At 49.8% G+C, this 20,545-nt stretch overlaps 1 protein-coding gene across 13 annotated transcripts in view; it reads left to right on the top strand.

Moving 5' to 3' along the window:
* Positions 1-9,189, top strand: part of LOC114782569 (membrane-associated guanylate kinase, WW and PDZ domain-containing protein 1-like) — a 59,250-nt gene extending 50,061 nt beyond the window's left edge. For 9 of the 13 annotated variants that reach the window (XM_028968404.1, XM_028968403.1, XM_028968401.1 and 6 more), the window contains 9 exons: positions 110-201; positions 754-946; positions 2,368-2,715; positions 3,144-3,347; positions 3,761-3,854; positions 3,956-4,043; positions 4,222-4,371; positions 5,814-5,952; positions 7,735-9,189. In XM_028968404.1, coding sequence (XP_028824237.1) covers positions 110-201; positions 754-946; positions 2,368-2,715; positions 3,144-3,347; positions 3,761-3,854; positions 3,956-4,043; positions 4,222-4,371; positions 5,814-5,952; positions 7,735-8,825 — 2,399 coding nt within the window. In that variant the 3' untranslated portion in view covers positions 8,826-9,189. Of the gene's footprint in view, positions 1-109; positions 202-753; positions 947-2,367; positions 2,716-3,143; positions 3,348-3,760; positions 3,855-3,955; positions 4,044-4,221; positions 4,372-5,813; positions 5,953-7,063; positions 7,144-7,734 lie in introns of all 13 variants that reach the window. The other 4 variants (XM_028968410.1, XM_028968409.1, XM_028968402.1 and 1 more) reach the window with 3 other exon arrangements.
* Positions 9,190-20,545: the final 11,356 nt, after the last annotated feature.

The raw sequence follows: 20,545 nt of genomic DNA, 5'->3' as shown, positions 1-20,545 counted from the left end.
CCTGCGCTTCTGATCGCTGGTGCCATCAGGCTGCCGCGGTGGCGGGGGGACGTCGGCGGGGACTTTGTGCACGTGTCTTGTAGCTGAATTGATCTGTTTGTCATTTCAGTGCCGGATTATCAGGAGCAGGACATCTTCCTGTGGAGGAAAGACACGGGCTTCGGATTCAGGATCCTGGGAGGAAACGAGCCCGGTGAGCCGGTAAGTGACCGCCTTCGGCTCGCTCTTCCCCGTCCATCTGTCCTCAGCAGGATCGTTTGCCTCCTAATTATAAATTCAAGGCCAACTTCCACCTTCAGCAGTTTTCAAAGAAATGATGTCCGCGCTGTCGTCCAGGTAGGACGCGTCGTGGGAGGCGGACAGTCCAACTCGATTGGCTTTGACATCTACAGACACGCTGAGCAAATTCTGATCTTTTTGAAGTTGCCCTTCATTTTAATGGCGCCGCCTTGGCAGGGGTCCTCTGCGTGGACTTCACAGTATTATCTGTCTTCCATTATTTCCACTTCCATTTTTTTGGCCGGACCAGACAGCCAGCAGTTCTCCTCCTCTCTGTCTTTGATGTGGGCTTTGCTTTCTCTCTCTGAGGAAAATACCTTCAGAGCACCAGTTGTCCATGAAGAAGTCTTGGTGAATCCACACCGGTCCTGTTTTACCTTCAGAAGGTTGCCAGATCTGTGTAGTTTTTGGCCAAGATCTGTAGACTAATTGGCCGCAGGAGGGTTTCTGGTGCTGAACCGTCTCCTCTCGCAGATCTACATCGGCCACATCGTGAAGTACGGCGCGGCGGACGAGGACGGGCGCCTGCGCTCCGGGGACGAGCTCATCTGCGTGGACGGCACGGCGGTGGTGGGCAAGTCCCACCAGCTGGTGGTCCAACTCATGCAGCAGGCGGCCAAGCAGGGACACGTCAACCTGACCGTGAGACGCAAGACGGGCTACGGAGGTAAGCAGCTGGGCGGGGCTTTCCGCTCAACAGATGATGATATAACAGAGAATACTAATCTAATAAGGTTTTGAATAGTTATTGATTATTGGTTATTTAATATCATCAGCTCATTGGGGGTTTAAGAAAGCCCAGAAACGGGCCGTAAAGTTATAATTGAATCTGAACGAGAATATCGTTATTGTCGCTGTGACAAGTACACCGACATGATGTCCCTGAGCCAGAGGGGCATCTTAAATACTGCGTGTAATTGTGGGTGAGGCTCAGGCTTGATTCTGATTGGCTGCTTGGTGTACACTGGGATTATTTGGGACTGATGCGTTTCTGCTGCGTACCGTTACCATGCCGTAATAATTATGCGGTAATAATTCTTCTGTTTGGTGCTTGCGGGGCCTGTTCGCTTGTTTTTTTTTACTTCTGCACCTCCCCCACGTCACTAATGCTCAGAGATTAATAGATTCCTGAATTATGCAAAATCCCGGCTAATAATTTATGCCTTACTGGACAGATTTTATTTTATGAGAAATTAAATACTGCAGCGCATGTTAATAAAAGTGGTATTATAGTAGCCTAGTGGGTAACACACTCGCCTAAGAACCAGAAGACCCAGGTTCAAACCCCACTTACTACCATTGTGTCCCTGAGCAACACCCTTAACCCTGAGTGTCTCCAGGGAGGGACTGTCCCTGTAACTACTGATTGTAAGTCGCACTGGAGAAGGACGTCTGATAAATCCCGTAAATGTAAAAGAACGGGACTCTGTGGGGCAGTGGTGGTCTAGCGGTTAGAGGTAGGAGGCCCCATAATCAGAAGGTCCCCGAGAATCAGAAGGTTGACTTCTCAATTCCCGAGAAGTCAAGGTGCCACCGAGGAGCCACTGAGCAAAGCACCGTCCCCACACACTGCTCCCCGGGCGCCTGTCATGGCTGCCCACTGCTCACTCAGGGTGATGGTTAAATGCAGAGGACAAATTTCACTGTGTGCACCGTGTGCTGTGCTGCTGTGTATCACATGTGACAATCACTTCACTTCACTAACTGAAAGTGAAGTGATTGTCATTGTGAAACACTGCAGCACAGCACACGGTGACACAACAAAATGTATCTTGTGTATTTAACCGTCACCCTGAGTGAGCAGTGGGCACCATGACCTTCGGATTACGGGGCTGCTTGGCCACCACTGCCCAAGAGGAAACTAGCAGAGGATGGATTTGATCCATCGACCTCTGGGTTATGGGCCCAGTCCATTTGAGATTTAAAGGGAGAAGATTCATCAGATGAGCTTGACTGGCCTGGAGACGGAGAGAAGGATTAGGAAACGTTGTGTTAGGATTGTTGAAAATCGATCCCTGTAGACCTGCATCTGCTGCGTTCGAAAACGTTCCCACTCACTCTCCCCCGGTTCTCCCTCGGGTTCCTCAGCATCGAAGGTGGATGGAGACATGCCCCCATCACCGGCCTCGTCTCACCACAGCAGCAACCAGGCGCCATCGCTGACCGAGGACAAGCGCACGCCGCAGGGCAGCCAGAACTCCCTCAACACGGTCAGCTCTGGGTCGGGCAGCACCAGCGGCATCGGCAGCGGAGGAGGAGGAGTCGGGGGCGGAGGAGGAGGAGTCGGGGGCGGAGGAGGAGGAGGCAGCACCGGCGGTGCGGTGGTGAGCAGCACCATCCAGCCCTACGATGTGGAGATCCAGCGTGGAGAAAACGAGGGCTTCGGCTTCGTCATCGTCTCCTCTGTATCTAGGCCTGAGGCGGGGACAACCTTCGGTAAGATCTGGTGCCAGAACACACACTCGCAAACATACACTCACAAATATACACACTCACATTTACACTCACACACAAACAAACATACACAGTCCCACAAACACTTCTCCTGCTTTCTGTACCACTCCTGTCCTGGTGTCCAGGTGTCTGTTTCGTGCTGCGCTCTGTGTCAGTGTTTGTGTGTGTGTGTGTGTGTGTGTGTGTGTGTGTGCGTGTGAGTTTCCTCTTTCCACTCCATACAGACACTTGGCTGCCGTTTTCGCTCGGTGGCGTGGTGAATTAACCCTTGACCTTCTCTTTCCTCTTTTTTTCTTTTCTTGTTGTCCTCCTTTCATCCTCTTGGTTCCTCCATGTCCCCACATCCACACACCCACACACACACACACACACACACACCTTTCAATTACACACACGCCGTTGCCCAAAAGCTGCAAACGCATGTGTGGCCATGCCCCACAAAATAGGTCGCATCATCGAGGGCAGCCCGGCCGACCGGTGCGGCAAGCTGAAGGTGGGAGATCGTATCCTGGCCGTCAACGGCTGCTCAATCACCAACAAGTCCCACTCCGACATCGTCAACCTGATCAAGGAGGCGGGGAACACCGTCACGCTGCGCATCATTCCTGGAGACGGTGAGACCTTGTCCTGTCTACATGTGGGGCTCAGGGTGTGCTGGGTGTGCTGGAGCGAGGCGGTGAATAAAGATCTCTCCTGGTTGGAGGACCTCACGTTGTGGGAAATGTGAACCTGCTGGTGCGAGTTTTTTTTAAAGATTCCCTCATCACCACCAGCCTCTGCTCATCCGGCCGGAATTAAAGGGCCCTCACACTCCACCAAGCTCCACCAAGGCTGAAGACGGGATGGGAGGGGGCAGGGAATGCTGGGATTGAGGAGCTGTTGTATCTGTGCGTTTGTCAGATGATGCGGCGCAGCAGCAGCAGTGCATCCTGGGAGAGCGACAGTGCAGCGTGTTTCAGCTCATCGATAAAATATTGCGATCAAGATTGTAATTTGGTCTCTCACACCATCCTCATGATCTTCCCAGAATCCTCCAACGCGTCTCTGCTGACCAACGCCGAGAAGATCGCCACCATCACCACCACCCACACGCCACAGCAGCAAGCGGCACCTGAGCCACGGTGAGTTCGGATCGGAACCCGCACAGGCCTGGACCAGCACTCCAATGTTTCATATCGGTTTCTGCCCGTCGGCGTTCGTTTTATTCTCTTCTGTTTCGCAGAAGCAACACGAAACCAAAACAGGAGACGTTTGAGGCGAAAGCCCCTCAAGCTCCGCCCCCTATGGCCCCCATTCAAGCCACTGTGCAGGTACTGAACAGCAGAGCGTTCTACTCCTCACTGTCACCTCTAGGGCCAATGATGATGATGATGGTGGTGGTGATGTTGCCTGTGTGACTATCAACTCCGTTACCCAGAATTCCTGCGCATCAGTAATTAATCCCGGTGGCTGAACCTGTCACAGTGCCCGTCTGCGTTTGTCTTTCAGCAGCAGGAGGCGGAGCTCTACTCCGTCGATCTGGAGCGTGACAATAAAGGTTTCGGTTTCAGCCTCCGCGGTGGCCGCGAGTACAACATGGACCTGTACGTCCTGAGGCTGGCGGAGGACGGCGCGGCGGTCCGCAATGGGAAGATGAGGGTACGTTTACCCCCAGACACACCCGGCCCCATTCTCAGCAGCAAAACACCCAGAAGATGAACTTACATGTTGTATGGGGAGGAGGAGCCTGTACGCATGATTGACAGCTCTCAAACACCATGCATCCTCATTCTGGACTATTTAACCCCGACCTGTCAATACGTAGCACGTCCAGGTGTAGCGCAGCGCCCTTCTCCTCCCTTTCTCCATTTCTCTCCGTCCTCTACACTCCTAATATCCCCTGTACAAAAACGTGACCACGCCCACTACCAACACCAACATGCAGGTTATCAGGTGCTTTAATTCCAGTCAACGTGACCACGCCCACTACCAACACCGACATGCAGGTTATCAGGCACTTTAATTCCAGTCAACGTGACCACGCCCACTACCAACACCAACATGCAGGTTATCAGGCGCTTTAATTCCAGCGAACGTGACCACGCCCTCTACCAACACCAACATGCAGGTTATCAGGCGCTTTAATTCCAGTCAACGTGACCACACCCACTACCGACACTAACATGCAGGTTATCAGGTGCTTTAATTCCTAGTGAACGTGACCACGCCCACTACTGACACCCACATGCAGGTTATCAGGCGCTTTAATTCCTAGTGAACGTGACCACGCCCACTACCAACACCAACATGCAGGTTATCAGGTGCTTTAATTCCAGCCAACGTGACCACGCCCACTACCGACACCAACATGCAGGTTATCAGGTGCTTTAATTCCAGCCAACGTGACCACGCCCACTACCAACACCGACATGCAGGTTATCAGGTGCTTTAATTCCTAGTGAACGTGACCACGCCCACTACCAACACCAACATGCAGGTTATCAGGCGCTTTAATTCCTAGTGAACGTGACCACGCCCACTACCAACACCAACATGCAGGTTATCAGGCGCTTTAATTCCTAGTGAACGTGACCACGCCCACTACCAACACCAACATGCAGGTTCTCAGGCGCTTTAATTCCTAGTGAACGTGACCACGCCCACTACCAACACCAACATGCAGGTTATCAGGCGCTTTAATTCCTAGTGAACGTGACCACGCCCACTACCAACACCAACATGCAGGTTATCAGGCGCTTTAATTCCTAGTGAATGTGACCACGCCCCCTACCGACACCAACATGCAGGTTATCAGGCGCTTTAATTCCTAGTGAACGTGACCACGCCCACTACCGCCTTCAACGTGCAGGTTTTCAGGCGCTTTAAAAAGTCAATGTGACCACGCCCACTACCAACATTTATACAGGCATGCTCTAGAGTGGTTTCTGCTCCATCTGGCCAGCATGTTTGGAGATTTTTCTCACAGCTGTCCAGCGGTTGCTGGATGTTGCTTTTGGAGATTGGATCTTGTTACGGAGTGAAGCGAGGAGTCGGCTGTGTTTTATTAAGACAGAACGTCTCAACTTCTTCTCCCGATGCAGGTGGGTGATGAGATCCTGGAGATCAACGGCGAAAGCACCAAGGGGATGAAGCATGCCCGTGCCATCGAACTGATCAAAAGCGGCGGGCGCCGGGCGCACCTGGTGCTCCGGCGCGGCGACGGATCCGTGCCGGAATATGGTGGGTCCATCTATGAGAACATTCCCTTCTCTCCGGTCTTCACCCCGTGAGACGCCACCTTCCAGGGCTTCCTGTGGGCTCTGGGTCTTCCTCCTGTTGCCTTTATCACCCTCTTCACTTCCGGGCTTGAATCAGGGGACACTTCTGGATGATGGGCGTCTTCTGTGGCACGTCAAAAAAACCAAAACAAAATAACCACAACAAACTGCTGAAGATTCATGTTTTGAAGCGTGGATTTATGTTTATGGTCTGCAGATTTATGGCTATTTCTAGTTGTATAAAGAAAAGAGAAGAAAAGGCCGTCATGCTTTCCTGTTTCCAAGTCAGTGAGGCGTATTGATCATATTTATAATATTTATTGAAGGTGAATGTAAGCTACTGAGAAGTCGTGTGGTAGTCGCGGTGAAAATCACAGTTCCGGTCCTGATTCCACGTCTTCCGCTCCGTGTACAGAACCGTAAATGTAGACACAAGAACAATACATCTACTGCTGCATGATACTGTCTGCCATGTTCCATAATATTTATGGAAGAATCCTTTTACATGTATTGATCTTTTGATTGACGGCCACAGTTCATCTTAAAAAGTGTTTTTTTTTTGTTTTTGTTTTTTGTTTATGTTATTTGTTTATTTCGATTATTTTTTTTTTCATTCATGTATTTTTGTCAAGTTGAGAATGTGATTTGACACTTGTCCTGCGCCGATATCTGACATCTCTGTGAGGTTGTATATTTTTGTAACATTTTTGTACCTTTTTGTCCATCCGTCCGTATTTTTTCTTGCTATGTAACCTGCTTCATATGGTGTGTGTGTGTGTGTGTGTGTGTCAGCGCATCTCACTGGGTTTGTTGGGGTTGGGCTCACTACTGGTTGCTTGTGTCTGTTGGTTTTCCACTCATGGGCGGGGCATTTCTGGGACAATCTCTTATCTTTGATTGACAACATGAGCAAATAAACACTTTTTTTCCATTCAAAAAAACAGATGAATCTTCTCTCTGCATCTCTCTGCTGATCTCATGGTCTAAATTCTCCGCTCTTCTCTTGTTTCTTCATTCTTGTGTCTTTTATCTTCCTCCCCCCTCCGTTTGCTGGGCTCGTCCCCCGTCCCCAGCGATGGCGTCCCCGCACTGTGTCAGAAACGACAAGCCGGACGAGGCCTGTCTCTACCTAACTGGACAAAACCAGAACACGGTTTGTAGCCGAGCGTCCGTCTCGTCTCGCCTGTTCGTGGCGTCGCTGCTGCTGCTGCTGCTCCATGCAAACAAATCGGACGGACTCATGCATCTCCATTGTCACGTTAGACGTCCCTCAGAGAACGAGTTCCAGTCAGGTTTCTTATTCAGCTACTGAAGTGTCCACCTGTTCACGTCCATGACGAAACGCGTGGTTTTCACCGCATTTAGATGTTTAGAAGAAGTTGAATAAAATGTCCTAATTTACCGTCAGTTTCCCAGTCGTGTCCCAGGCACATTGACACTTGCCAATTCAGATGGAACCAGCAAATAATGGAATTCATCCCTGAGCTGTAGATTTAATAATCTTTCGTCTCGCACATTCGCAGAATTCATTTTCACGTTGCAGCCCGCGTCCGAGTGCATTATACATGTCCCATCGTGATTGACACGTCCGTGCTTCATGCTGCATACGGGAGCGTTAATACGGAACCGGCCTGGGTTTAATCTGGCTTTGGCTGCCCGTCATTCGTAGCGCATGTGTGTTTACTCACAGATACTAATTCTGTCGGGAACCTGCAGTCATTTCATGACGTGTCCTGTCTTCCAGACGGCGGCGGCGACCGCGTCGGGGTCGAAAACGCTACGGAAGTGAGCGCAGCGCCGACCGCTCGACAGACACAACAACCACTGGAGTCCAGCTACCGAACAGATCTTCACGAACCATCACAGAACGGGGACAGGAGGACCCGGGCGGCCACCAACAAGAGGGACCAGGGCCACCACTCCAACCAGCGCCAGCGCTCTCCTGACGGGACCGGCCGGAGTCGACATCGCAGCAGGAGGTCCTCCAGGAGGAGAGGAGACAAGAGGTCCAGCACGGAACACCACCACCACCACCACCACCGCCGCCGACATCACCACTACCACCACCACAGCCCCCACAGGAGGCACCGCTCCCCAGAGAGACGGAACCGCACCCGCAGCGCCGAGGACAACCTGGACAGCCGGCGCGGCCGGAGACACGGCCGGTCCCCCGAGAGACGCGGCCACCACCGCTACTCCTCCCCCTACCGGTCACGGTACCAGTCCCCACCCAGGTACCGGGCCAGATCCTGGGACCCGTTGGCGGAGAGACAGGCCAACGCCAAACCAAAGGAGGAGCCAATCACGTTGCGAGAACCTCCCAAACCCGTCCCTCCCTCCAGAGCTGAGAGCATCCTGACAGAACCAGCGGCCCTGGGGCGCCTGAACCGAGGGGACAACCTGCTCCGAGAACCCGCCTCCACCCTCGTCAGGGCCGTGTCACCCATCCAGCCCGCCAGAGACCCCCGAGGACAAGTCTACAGGGACGCCACCCTGCCCAGGACCCGGAGTCCTGAAGAGGACTCGGCCTACAGGAGGTACAGCTCGCTCTTCAGAGGCCGTTCCCCCGAGAGGTCGAGTCACCAGGCCCGCTACAGAACCAGGAGCCTCGGGAGGGATCTCTCACCAGAGCGGAGCTACCGAGGCTTGGAGGACGATGGCGACGACGATGATGATGATGATGATGATGACGATGAGGAGGAGGAGGAGGAGGAAGAAAATCGTTCCAGACTTCAGGCCCATTACAACGTTCCCAGACCCCGGTACAGCCAAGGCTCCAGCACCTTATCTCAACCCAAACGCAAGACCTACAACCCCAAAGATCTCAGCATCTGACAGAACCTCTGAGCTGCCCAGGGTCCGAACCCCCATCACCCCGTACGCTCTTTATTTATTTCACTCCGAGTTTTCTCCTCCTTCCTGCTCTCCTTCTTCACACAAACACAACGATGTGCCTAACAGAACGTTCCTGATGGACCAGCGACCCTCTGTCATTGGTGCTCAGACATACGCTGTGCATGATGTCTCCACCGTCCTCCAGTGTCCCCAGCGCCCCCGTTTTTTACACATTTGACCAGATTATAGCACAAGCCTGCGTTTGTTTGTATATTTTTGACAGTTTGATTATGTGAACATTCAGAGGTGATCATTTAATGAAGGGATGTTAAAAAAAGAAATAAAAAGTAATATATTAAACACACTCTGTCCACAGTACATAAGTCATTTCAATTAATCCTGGATCTTCTCAGGAGATTAACAACCTTCATGTTTTGCAGGTGATCTTGGAATTTTCGAGCATACGATCCTGTTTGATGTGGTTTTCTGTCTCAGGTTTGAGCTTTAAAAACCCAGCAAGGTCCTCCCGTCTCTAAATGCCAGGCTGATGGGTGGAGGTATCAGGTTCACTGCTCCATTCCCAGCTCGGTTCCATCGTGTCTTCTGACTCTTTAGCTCAGGATTCGCCTGAGATGAACCTGGTTTTTGCTCATTTATTTGCTTCTCTAACATGAGGACTTCTGACCAGACCATGAGCTGAACATTTTTTTTATTCATCCTGAAAGTCCTGCAGGATTCATGATGTGTGACGTGAGTGGTTAATATCGTCGGAGATGGGCCGTGCTGCTGACCTTGGTGTGCATTCATCTGTTGTCATGGTAACACGTGGTGGGGCTCCATCCTGTTGAGTCACTGGTGACGAAAGCCGGGTTGACGCGGCGCTCTGCCGTGCGGAAGAGAGCAGAAGAAGGGATTCAGTCATTAGAGGCAGAAGGTATCTGCCCCATCTTTCTAAATTAGACGCTGCTGAAACGCGCACGTGGAGAACTCGTATTCTGTCTGAGATTCGGACGGAGGTGGCGTCAGGTTGCCATGGCTACCTGAAGGTCATTATCTTCTTTTCCCGTGAAGCACGTGATCTCGGGAGCAGCACGTCCTGTATAACGTGTCATTGTTAAAGGAACCTTGGTTCCTAAATGCCCTCTGCAGGATATGAAAGAAACATTAAAGTACAAAGTAAAAAAAGATCATTCATAAACATCAACTGTTCTGCTTTTATTATCAGCCATTATTCCACAGTCTCCTGTAGGAGTTGTGTCATATTTACCATTTTCATGGTATAATAAATGATATTTGGGGTTGGATTTTCTTTCAGATGCCGTATAAGATGCGTGTCTCATACAAATATAGCACAAACTGGGTGACAAACTAGTCCAGTGGACACCAGACAAAATCACTCACTCACTCACTCAAACATTGCTCCACACCTGCTGGCTACATTAATGAAGTTTTTCACCCACAGAGACACACACCACTCAATCACAAATAGAAAAACCACCCACATTTTATAGAAAAATTACATATATATCCATATTATCGCTTCAATTATCGGACAATTATGGTCCTTCACCATTGGTCACAGCAGCACAGAACACGGTGCACACAGTGAAATTTGTCCTCTGCATTTAACCCATCACCCTTTTGTGAGCAGTGGGCACCATGACAGGCGCCCGGGGAGCAGTGTGTGGGGACGGTGCTCAGTGGCGCCTCAGTGGCACCTTGGCGGATCGGGATTCGAACCAGCAACCTTCTGATTATGGGGCCGCTTCCGATGGTTACACCAGAACATCAGGCCATGGTCGACCAGTCCGTGGTGGGCTCCTCTGGAAACCCCTTTGTGATGCTCCACTGTGCTGCTGTGGTGATGAAAGATTGGTTGTCATGTTAGAAATGTCCATCCCTCAGCACACATGGGCCAAAACCCCCGGCATACAGGAGTGACCTGAGTGATGAGACTGAGCAGATGAACATGATATTTGTTATTGCCTCTGAATTTTCACCGTGGTCCTATTGGTAGTTGTGCTGGAAACGCTTCATCGGGTGACGTCAGGGCTGTTGAAATGCAGCTTGTGGGCTCCCTCTGCTGGTAGAATTTCATAAACAGTTGAGATATTCCAAAGTACTCCAAATAAAAATGTATTTAATGAGACTCCAAATGGGACTTCTGATGTTGCAGAACCAACATGGTTCAAAACCATCCACAATTATTCAATCCCATCAATTCAGAATGACAACAGCCTGAGTTTGAATGAAAAGCTGAAGATGTTTAAGCATGTGACACGACTGTAACTGTAGGGGACATTTTCAGGTCACTGGGGGCGCGTGACAGTGACCGGAATTATCATCACAGCAAAACACCCCCCGTCTCATCAGTCTTCAGGTTATAGTGAAAGGTCCCGATACAGAAACACTGTTCTGGTTCAGTTTGATAATTAGGGTGGTAATGGCCTAGTGTGTAACAGAAGACCCAGGTTCAAACCCCACTTACTACCATTGTGTCCCTGAGCAGGACACTTAACCCTGAGTGTCTCCAGGGGGGGACTGTCCCTGTCACTACTGACTGTAAGTCGCTCTGGATAAGGGCGCCTGGTAAATGCTGTAAATGTAAATGCTGTGCTGAACTAACACAGTTAAATAAATTCAATCAAAACGGACCATGTTCATGCATATTAGCCTCAAAACAGATTTATTCACATGTGGTGAAAGTTTGGTGCAGGAACATCTGTCCAGGTTACTGCTGATGAGAACTCGGTACAGAAAGTGGCTGATTGAGGTTCCCACACTCTGCAGTAATGAAGAGCATTCGTAGAAAACAAGAGATTTTCTCCGTCTGTGCTTTTTCACCCATCATCTTCCTGCCGTTTGGATAAGAGTCCAGACGTCAGTGCTGGATGGCGTGGAAGGTGTCTGGTCTCTGGACGCCTGCTGCTGGGCTGTGACCAGGCCAGCAGACCTTCAGCAGATCTGATGGGAGTTCAGTTCCTCCTGCTCTCAGACCAAGGTAGACGTTGTCGCTGAGATGTAATCTGGTTGGCCTCTCAGGTCATGTGACCAGTGGAGGGTCATAAGCAGTGGAAACAGGAAATGGGGCTGTAAAGCTACCCTGAAATGAGAGATCATGCCAGATAAAAAAAACCCACAATGGGTTAGGCATTCGACCTATTAACCAGAAGACCCCAAAGTCCCAGGCTTAAACCCCACTTACTACCATCGTGTCCCTGAGTGTCTCCAGGGGGACTGTCCTTGTCACTTCTGGTTGTAGGTCTGGTAAATGCTGTGGATGTAAATGTACTGCGTTATTTTTAAAGGTGACCCCTTTCATGTCCTCTGTGGAAAGTTTTGGGCTTCCTTCCTAGAATTGATCTTGTGAAGATCTCTCATGTGTGAGGAGTGAGCAAGCAGGGTGTACGGTAAGTGGGTGGGGCCGGGCGGAGCTGCTTCCTCCCCAGGCTTGACAATGCCGAGCAGGGAAATGGCTCAGTCACACCTCTCGCAGGACGTGGTCCTCCTCATGACAGGAACATTCAGGCCACTTCCTGCATGTGGCGAGAAGGTGACTCAGCCGGGGAGGAAGTGACGGAGCCAGACGTAGTAAAGGGGACGTCCTAATGTCCAGGCTTATCTGTGGGAAAGGAGCAGTGACCCGACCTACGACCCCCGTCCCGGCCTCGAGCAGAAGCTCTGCTGAACTCTGGACGAATTCATCTTGTGTGATTAATGATCTCTGCAGTTGGAAGCGGACCATGTTTATAGGATCTTCTGATGTATCTGAGGCAGCTCCACAGTGTGAAGCGAGTGTGTGGAAATGATGTACGTCAAGACTCTGTCCTGACGTTCTCCACTAGCGTGTGTGGTGGAGCTCCGATGCTCTTTCTTGGCAGCCCAGGCCCCCGTGACGTAGCTCCGCGGCGTTCTCTCTGAGAGGATAAGCGCGCTGATGTCTGCGCTCAACGCAGGGCGGTAAATAATACAAGCAAACTGACGTGGTCCTTCACGAGTTCCCGTAAAAAACATCCATAGAGAAGAGCTCCTCAGGGCCAGTTTTAAACTCAAGTGGAACCTTGACCTGCAGATGAGCAGAGCAATGAACCCCATTAACCTGCAACCATGGACCTCCTGACCCTGACGCCAGGCAGGCTGTCCTCCTGTCCTGATGCGTCGTGCCCAGCAGTTTACAGAAGAGCTTCGTGACCCACTAACCGCCCCATCATCTGTTCTTCTGCGACTGTTCCTGAAAAACAAACCAAAAATACCATGAAGACAGGCTGTAAACAGCTTTACGCTGCAAAATGAGGAGCAGGAACGTCTTCTGACTCCAACGTTGGGGAGGCTGAGGACTTTGAAGTGCAACAGCCGCCCATCATCTGGTTCCAGCCAAGGCAGATTAACCAAGATTTACAACAGCGGCGACCCGGCAGAGCTTCTCCGCGTCCAGCCACCCTGTAGGACTTTGATGAAAACAAGCCACGTCACCATAAAACATCAGCAGCAAGGCCCTCCTCCCCAACGCTGCTTGTAAATGGACACCGAGGTCAGAGCCACAAGCGCGAGGAGGAGGAGGTGGTTCTCCTGCTGCCTCAGCAGTCTGGGAAGATCCAGCTCGCCAGCGTGAGGGTGTTTATACCCCCCATCCACCTCCACGTCTTCATCCCACTGTCACGCCATCAATAAGGCGGGAGTGTGTTTTCATTAACGCACATTCCCTGGATTCCCGGACCATCATTCCGGGCCCAGGCAAGCGGCGAGGGAGTCGGCGTGAGCGAAGACAGACAGCGCCGGACTGGGGAGGACGAGAAACAATGGAGAAGCTTCTGGTGGGGTCTGGTCTGTAGCTCCAAGGATCCAAACAGAAAAACAGACCCGTGAGAGATAAATAAGCTCGTCCACCACAATCACGAGAATCCGGGCCTGGTCTCGCTCAGCATCCTTCCACGGTTTCACACTCAAGACTCCTGCCTTGTGCTGGTACCCTGATAGATTTAGAAGATGGTTGGAGGTTCATTATTTAACTGTATGCCTGAGAGCAGCTGTCTCTCCTTAGTTGAAGTGACTTGATCTCTGAATGTGTCCACCAAGAATGGGTTGAGGCAGCCCACTGGAAGGATGTTGTTAAGAGAACCAATGAAATCGCTGAAAGTTTTCAGGAGAAACAGCTACGACTTCAGGTGTCAGGTTTGTAGGAAACATCACGGAAGACGTCACATCAAGTCCACTGCCCTGGTCCAAACAGAGGACTCAACTTTTTGTTGCTACTCTTTGTCTCCTTTTTCACTGAGAAGGTTCTGCTCAGATCACCTGCCCAGACACATTCTGAAGGAATCTCCCTTTCATCATCTCTCCTTTCTGCTGTCTACTACCAGGCCTTCCAGTCTTTACCCTGAAGCCACCAGTGATCTGAACTCCACAAAATCAAATTTGAAAAGTCTGATAAATAATACTGAAGTTAACCATGGTTCATAAATATGAATAATCTCTGACATGCAGATGGCCATGCAGGACGACCTGCTGGTCTCCAGTCCTCCTTGGTCTCACCAGACACGCACTTCTCACACTTCCCCCTCTTATAGCTTCTTTTTTAGGTTTTCTCTTGCTAGGTCTGGTCTGGAATCTGCCAGGCAGGTTCTGCGACTAGATGTTGGAGGAAACAATGTTGTGGTGTTTTTCCTGGGGGTATCTGGTGCATGATGGAACTCCATCTAACACGTTGGTTTTATGAGAGAAGACAAGATCGTAGTCGATGGGGAATCATCCAGAACAGATGTGTGATCTGCTGAGAAGGCACCTGGCCTTGTCTAATGAAGCCCTGCTTTTTAATGGCCTCACATTTATTTGAATTAAACCTGTACATTTTCACCACATGACCACCACCGTCATCTGGCAGGAATGACACCGACGAGCTGCTTACAGGGACACTCGTCAGGGGTGGATATGCTTGGTAGAAAGTGAAGTCTGTGGAAACATCTGGGCATGATTTAAAGGATCTGCTGCTAACGTCTTGGTCCCAGACATCACAGGACACCTTCGACAAGTCCTGTAGAAAGACAGTTCAGAGCTGCTTTGGCAGCAGAAGGACAATATTAGACAGATGGTCCGTGGCTGATTGGTTCAGCAGGTTAATCTGCGCCAGGCCTCAATAGATATATTTACATGACATCCTGCGGCCCCCAAGTTCTTCACCATCCTTCCTACCGATATTTACCGCAGCTCAGTTTCGGACCGGCTCGATTAGACGTGTTGAGGGACTCACCGCAGCTTTCCACACGCTGGGCTGCAAAAAGGGGCCGACCGAGTAGCCCGCTGGGCGGAGCTTCAGCCGCACCTGACCTGGATGAAGCCAGGCCGGCATGTCTTCTCAGCTCCTCCCCCAGGCAGGATGTGAACCCGCTTCTCCCGTGTTTATGTGCCGATCTCCCCGGGACTCTCCACAACCTCCCCGCTGGCTTCGTGGGGCTTTGATGCAGGCAGCTGCAGCGTGAGCTCATCCTTCGGGGCCTTTTTTTACTTTTTACGGTGATCTCTCTGTCCTGTTACTTTACACCAGACCTCACGCCGCTGATCAGAGAGGAGGTCACGTCGATCGGGGGGGTCACGCAGCACATGGGCCCACCAGGCGGAGAACGAGGCCAGAGGAACTCTCCTGGGATCAGAAGGGGGCGTGTTACAGTCGCCCGCCTTTCACACAATACGGCCAGGAAGGAAGGATTAATAACGCCGCCGACATCCGTTTATTCAACCTTTCTGAACGCCTCCCTCCCGAAGCGCCATCTCCACGAGCCGGGTTCCTGAGAAGCTTCTGTTATTCCCATGGTTCCACAGTGCACAAAATCCCACCATCGTCATCAGATTCCAACATCTTCAGATGTTCATGTAGCACGGTGAGGCGCCATGGCCACATCGCCATTTTTAGCCACAGGAAAGAAGAATCGGTTTAGTGAAGTAAACATTTCAGTTGTTATGGGACCAGCAGGTCTCACTGGTGCATATTTGACTGTCAACCTTCCCAACATTCTGATGTCCAGAAGGTCTCTCAGGCCTCTGAATGGTAACTCTGCTTACAGCTGGAGATGAAAGTATCAGCAGCCCGCCGTCCTGTGGAACTTAGGCAGGAACTGTTGCTCCTCCCTTCCCTGGATCTGCAGTTTATGACTTCAGACCGAAGACAGAAAATGGAGCTAAATCCTGCCTGAAGTTCTTATCCTGTTTGCCATTCTGGTTCCATCAACTCCATATTTACAGGTTTATCATCTCACCACCCCGCCACCCCGAAGAACATCTCCTCTCTTCTCTTTATTTACGGCTTCATGCCGTCCCACCCCTCCGCTGAGAGACAGCTGGGCCTGGGAGTTGAGGAAGTCCCACAGCCCCATGGGAGATCTGTAGATCTGAATTGTGGGCATCACTGCTCTGCATTATCAGCTGCATTGTCTGCACAGTCCCGAGGGACATTGGAGATGAGGAAGTGTGTGTTCCTGCTGGAGATAAATGCAGAAGGTGCAGTGCCTTTTTACATTCATTTCCAGATGGATATCCAGAAAAGTTCATATGTATGAGAAGGCGAAGTTTGATGAGACACGATCTGAAAGTCCAGTTTATGAGTTCTTCTCTTTCAGTGTAAACATGTAACATGGTCTGGAGGTGGAGGTGGAGACTGACGTTCCCCTGCATTTACATTTACATTTACAGCATTTATCAGACGCCCTTATCCAGAGCGACTTACAATCAGTAGTTACAGGGACAGTCTCCCTGGAGCAATTTAGGGTTAAGTGTCTTGCTCAGGGACACAATGGTAGTAAGTGGGGTTTGAACCTGGGTCTTCTGGTTCATAGGCGAGTGTGTTACCCACTAGGCTACTACCACCTTTACAGTGACCCTGCAAAGCTGCAGGGTCACTGTAAAGATGGAATCAGAGGGTTTAAAGATGGATCATGGACCCACGTGACAATTCAGGTCCCCAGATACCCAGATCCCAGATCACACACCATCCAAACGCTCCAGTTCTGTCTGTTGTTTTTGTGCCAGTTCTTGTTTGGTCTGATTTATCTAAGTGGCTGGTGGTGCTGGGTCCACGTAGCTCACAACTCAGTCATGGGAATGATTGGAACGATGTCGAGGTTTTCTTCTCAAGCTCTACTCTATCCACAGATAGCGTGTGATAAATGTTCTGTATACTGATCCTGGTTTCTTCTGCACACGTGCTGCATGTCTACAGGACAGGAACATCGTCACTGTAAACCGGGAATCCATCACTTCTCCAAAGATTCCTACGTGCTGCTCACTTTATCAGTCATGCTTCAGTCTGTCCTAGCAGACATCAGCAAGTGTAAATCCAACTTCAAAGTGCTTCAGTGTTATGATGGTACTGCCGGGGTATTCCTCTCAACATCTCAACAAGTCCCTCAGAGTCGGTGACTCTGCGTCGCTCCGCTGATTCGCTCCAATCACACCAGAGGTCGAACCAGGAGAGCAGAAGCCAACATCTGGACGTCCCTGAGATTAAAGATCCACTGTGTGACCCGGACTCCTGCCAAAGAGGGCGGGGTGGGGCGGCGAGTGGGAAGCGGGGACTTCGGTTACGGAGTTCATCTGGCAAAACCCCCGGCCTGCGTAGTAGTATGCGATTTGGCAGCGTTTGAAGATGTAATCTGCCATTTGATTTCCATTCATTTAGCAGGATGGGAGGGTGCCAGCCATTCTACCCCCAGGGTGACACCTCCCACCCATATCAGGGTCAAACGGGCTCTCCCATAAACAACGAGTAAATGCCCCGCTACTCGCCCCCTGCTCCGGAGCCGCTCTCCATCGATCTGCTGCTCCGTTTCCCCTCCTCATGAACAGTGGAGAACACGTGGAACCGCTATCTGTGCACACAACATACCTCTATTCAGACGGGAAATGCAGGCCATCCGTAATACACAAACACAGGGATTTATTCCAGCCGTCGACTCGGTGTGAAACCAGGACAAGTTGCCGTGTTGGACTACCGCTACTCTGAAGGACACTTCAAACAGATCTTCTCTGAGATAAGACCTGCAGGCCTTCATGGTTTCTGGCATCAGAGTGTAACGGAGAAAACTGATTTTAGGGTAGAGAGGACAGAATAAAAAGAATAATCATATTTAGAGGCAAGAAGAAATGTTCAGGGTTTTGAAACGCTCTACTATACTCTATATATTTCGTGTTTGTTGAGACAGGAAATGGCAGCGTGAAATTATAGTGACACGTCCTCATTACTACACGACAAATGAATCTGGAGCGAGAGTTAAAAAATCTTCCCAAAATGCTGCTTCAGGAATTGTTTTCTTGTGGTTTTCAAATAATTCTGAGTTTGGGCCTAAAAATAACGAAATAACAGGGCGTGTAAATTTAGAACAGAAACCAGTCCGGACTGGGGTGCTTCTGATGGGCGAATTTAAAGGCGACAGAGTTTCTATATATTTAGGACGCACAACACATACAACACACGCTATGATACATATTTACATGTATGTTTTCAGTTGGAGTGGCAGAAGTAGCTAATTGAAAAAAACGAACATTTCACATTACATTGATTTCAGATATAAGATATAAGATTTCATCTTATTAACGAACGTCTGTAGTGCTGCTCCATATCATTATACTGGATTACCATTGCCAATCCAGATTACTGGATTACCATAGCAGGTTACCATACCATTTTATCAAACCATATTACCATACCAGGTTACCATAACATATAATTATACTCTATTACCATACTGGATTATCATACAGGATTATCATACCATATTACCATACTAGATTACCATACAATATTATTATACCAGATTACCAAATTACCATGATGGATTATCATACTATATTACCATATTATTATACCGGATTGCCATACTGGATTACCATACCATATTACCATACCAGCACTTTTAAAACTGCAACAAGTGCTGTACAATACAAGTAGACATAAAACATGATGAATAAAAGAGACACATACAAATAGTAAAGGAACTGTAAAATAAAATTATATAAAAAATTATAAAATGTGGTAGAGTAATAAATTTCACTAAATCTAATAAAGATCTATAAAAACAAGTTAAGAAGCACAAAACCCGTAAAAGTCTCCACCTCATGCTGGGTCGAAGGCCAGGGAGTAAAGGTGTGTTTTAAACTGAGTGAAGGGGCCTGTCTAACAAACCTTGGCAGGTTGTTTGACAGTCGAGGGGCTTCTACTGCAGAAACCCCGTCACCTCGGAGTTTGTAATGTGACTTGCAGCAGAGATGTCGAGGGGCTTCTACTGCAGAAACCCCGTGTAATGTGACTTGCAGCAGAGATGTCAGGTTGTTCTGCTGCTTGTTGGGTGGAAAGTGCGTAACTTCTGTACAACTTGCTGTAATGAGGCTGTACGTCGTGCGTCTTCATGTTTTATCTTATAACAGCTTCCTGACTGCAGTAACATCAGAAGAAGATTAGGAGCACCCTCGGTGGTCATTGTTCCTTGCCTTGGCGTCCCAGCAGGACCCAGTGGACGCTCGATAGCGGTTGGTAACAAGACAGAATGTTTCCCCTTTTATCAGTTGTGGAGCTTCCTTTGAGGTCATTACCCCTCTCATTACCGCGCCCCGCCTCATCAGGATAATGAGGGCTGAGAAGAAGAGGCTCTTCTCGCTGAGCCTTCAGGTACAACTGTTCCCCAAAAACGTCCCCCCCTGCCATCCAGCACAGTGCTGAGGACGACTGAAGAAGCTCGGTGTGGAAACGGCCACGCATGGGCTGCTTCAGAAGAAGAAAGTAGGAAGGCAAGTGGCTGGCGTCCCTTCGTCAAAGCAGATAAATTAAAGTGGATGTCCAGGATTTTCAGAAATAAAGGAGTGACTGTGGTTGACAGCCACGTCTCATACGGAAAACATGGCCACTTTGGTGGCATTTTGGTGAAGGTTTATTAAAAGTTCCTGCATGTGTGATCGTCTGGATGGGTTCCGATCTCACAGTGACTGCTGGCTTCCACGAGAAGAACAGGAAGGGAGGAGCCGTAGCGGCGTGGCGTAAAGTTCCTGCCCTATCGCCTTTCAGCAGCTGGACCGTCCCCAGAACCACCAAACCATTCACATGAACCCCACTTGACCTCTGGTCGCTGTGGACGGGTCACCGGCAGATTTTTGGTCTGCTGCGATTTCCAGTCATTAGATGCATGACGTGGACGTCCATGTCACCGGTTCTGTCTCCCTCGCCAACGGTAACAGAAAAAAAAGGAAAATCCCTTCACTGGATGGCCGATTTGAGGAATTTCTGATATATGATATTTCCTGTACCGCGCACAGAGAGAAATGGAGACAAAAGACGGCAAGGACAGGACACCGCGGACATGAAGCCTTAAAAATGGTTCAAAGGATGAACACTGCAAAACTGGAGTCAAAAACCACACCACAAAACATTATTTTCAATATTTTTATAATTCCAATGAAATTCTCCGCCATAATTGATGCTCGCTAGAAAGCATCCGAGGATCTTCTGTAACCGGTGCCATCAGCCACCTGCACGTATGACAGTATTACAGCCAGGAGGTAAGATTGTGGTGAGGTACCAGCACCTTTCCCGTATTACAGAAATAAACGAAACTGTGTCATCCAGTAGCTGTTCTAAAACCTACAAAATAAGACATTTACATTTACGGCATTTACCAGACGCCCTTATCCAGAGCGACTTACAGTCAGTAGTTACAGGGACAGTCCCCTCCTGGAGACAC

This window comes from Denticeps clupeoides, unplaced genomic scaffold (assembly GCF_900700375.1).
Source record: "Denticeps clupeoides unplaced genomic scaffold, fDenClu1.1, whole genome shotgun sequence".
Lineage (NCBI taxonomy): Eukaryota > Metazoa > Chordata > Actinopteri > Clupeiformes > Denticipitidae > Denticeps > Denticeps clupeoides.
This window is presented reverse-complemented; position numbering and strand designations above follow the sequence as displayed.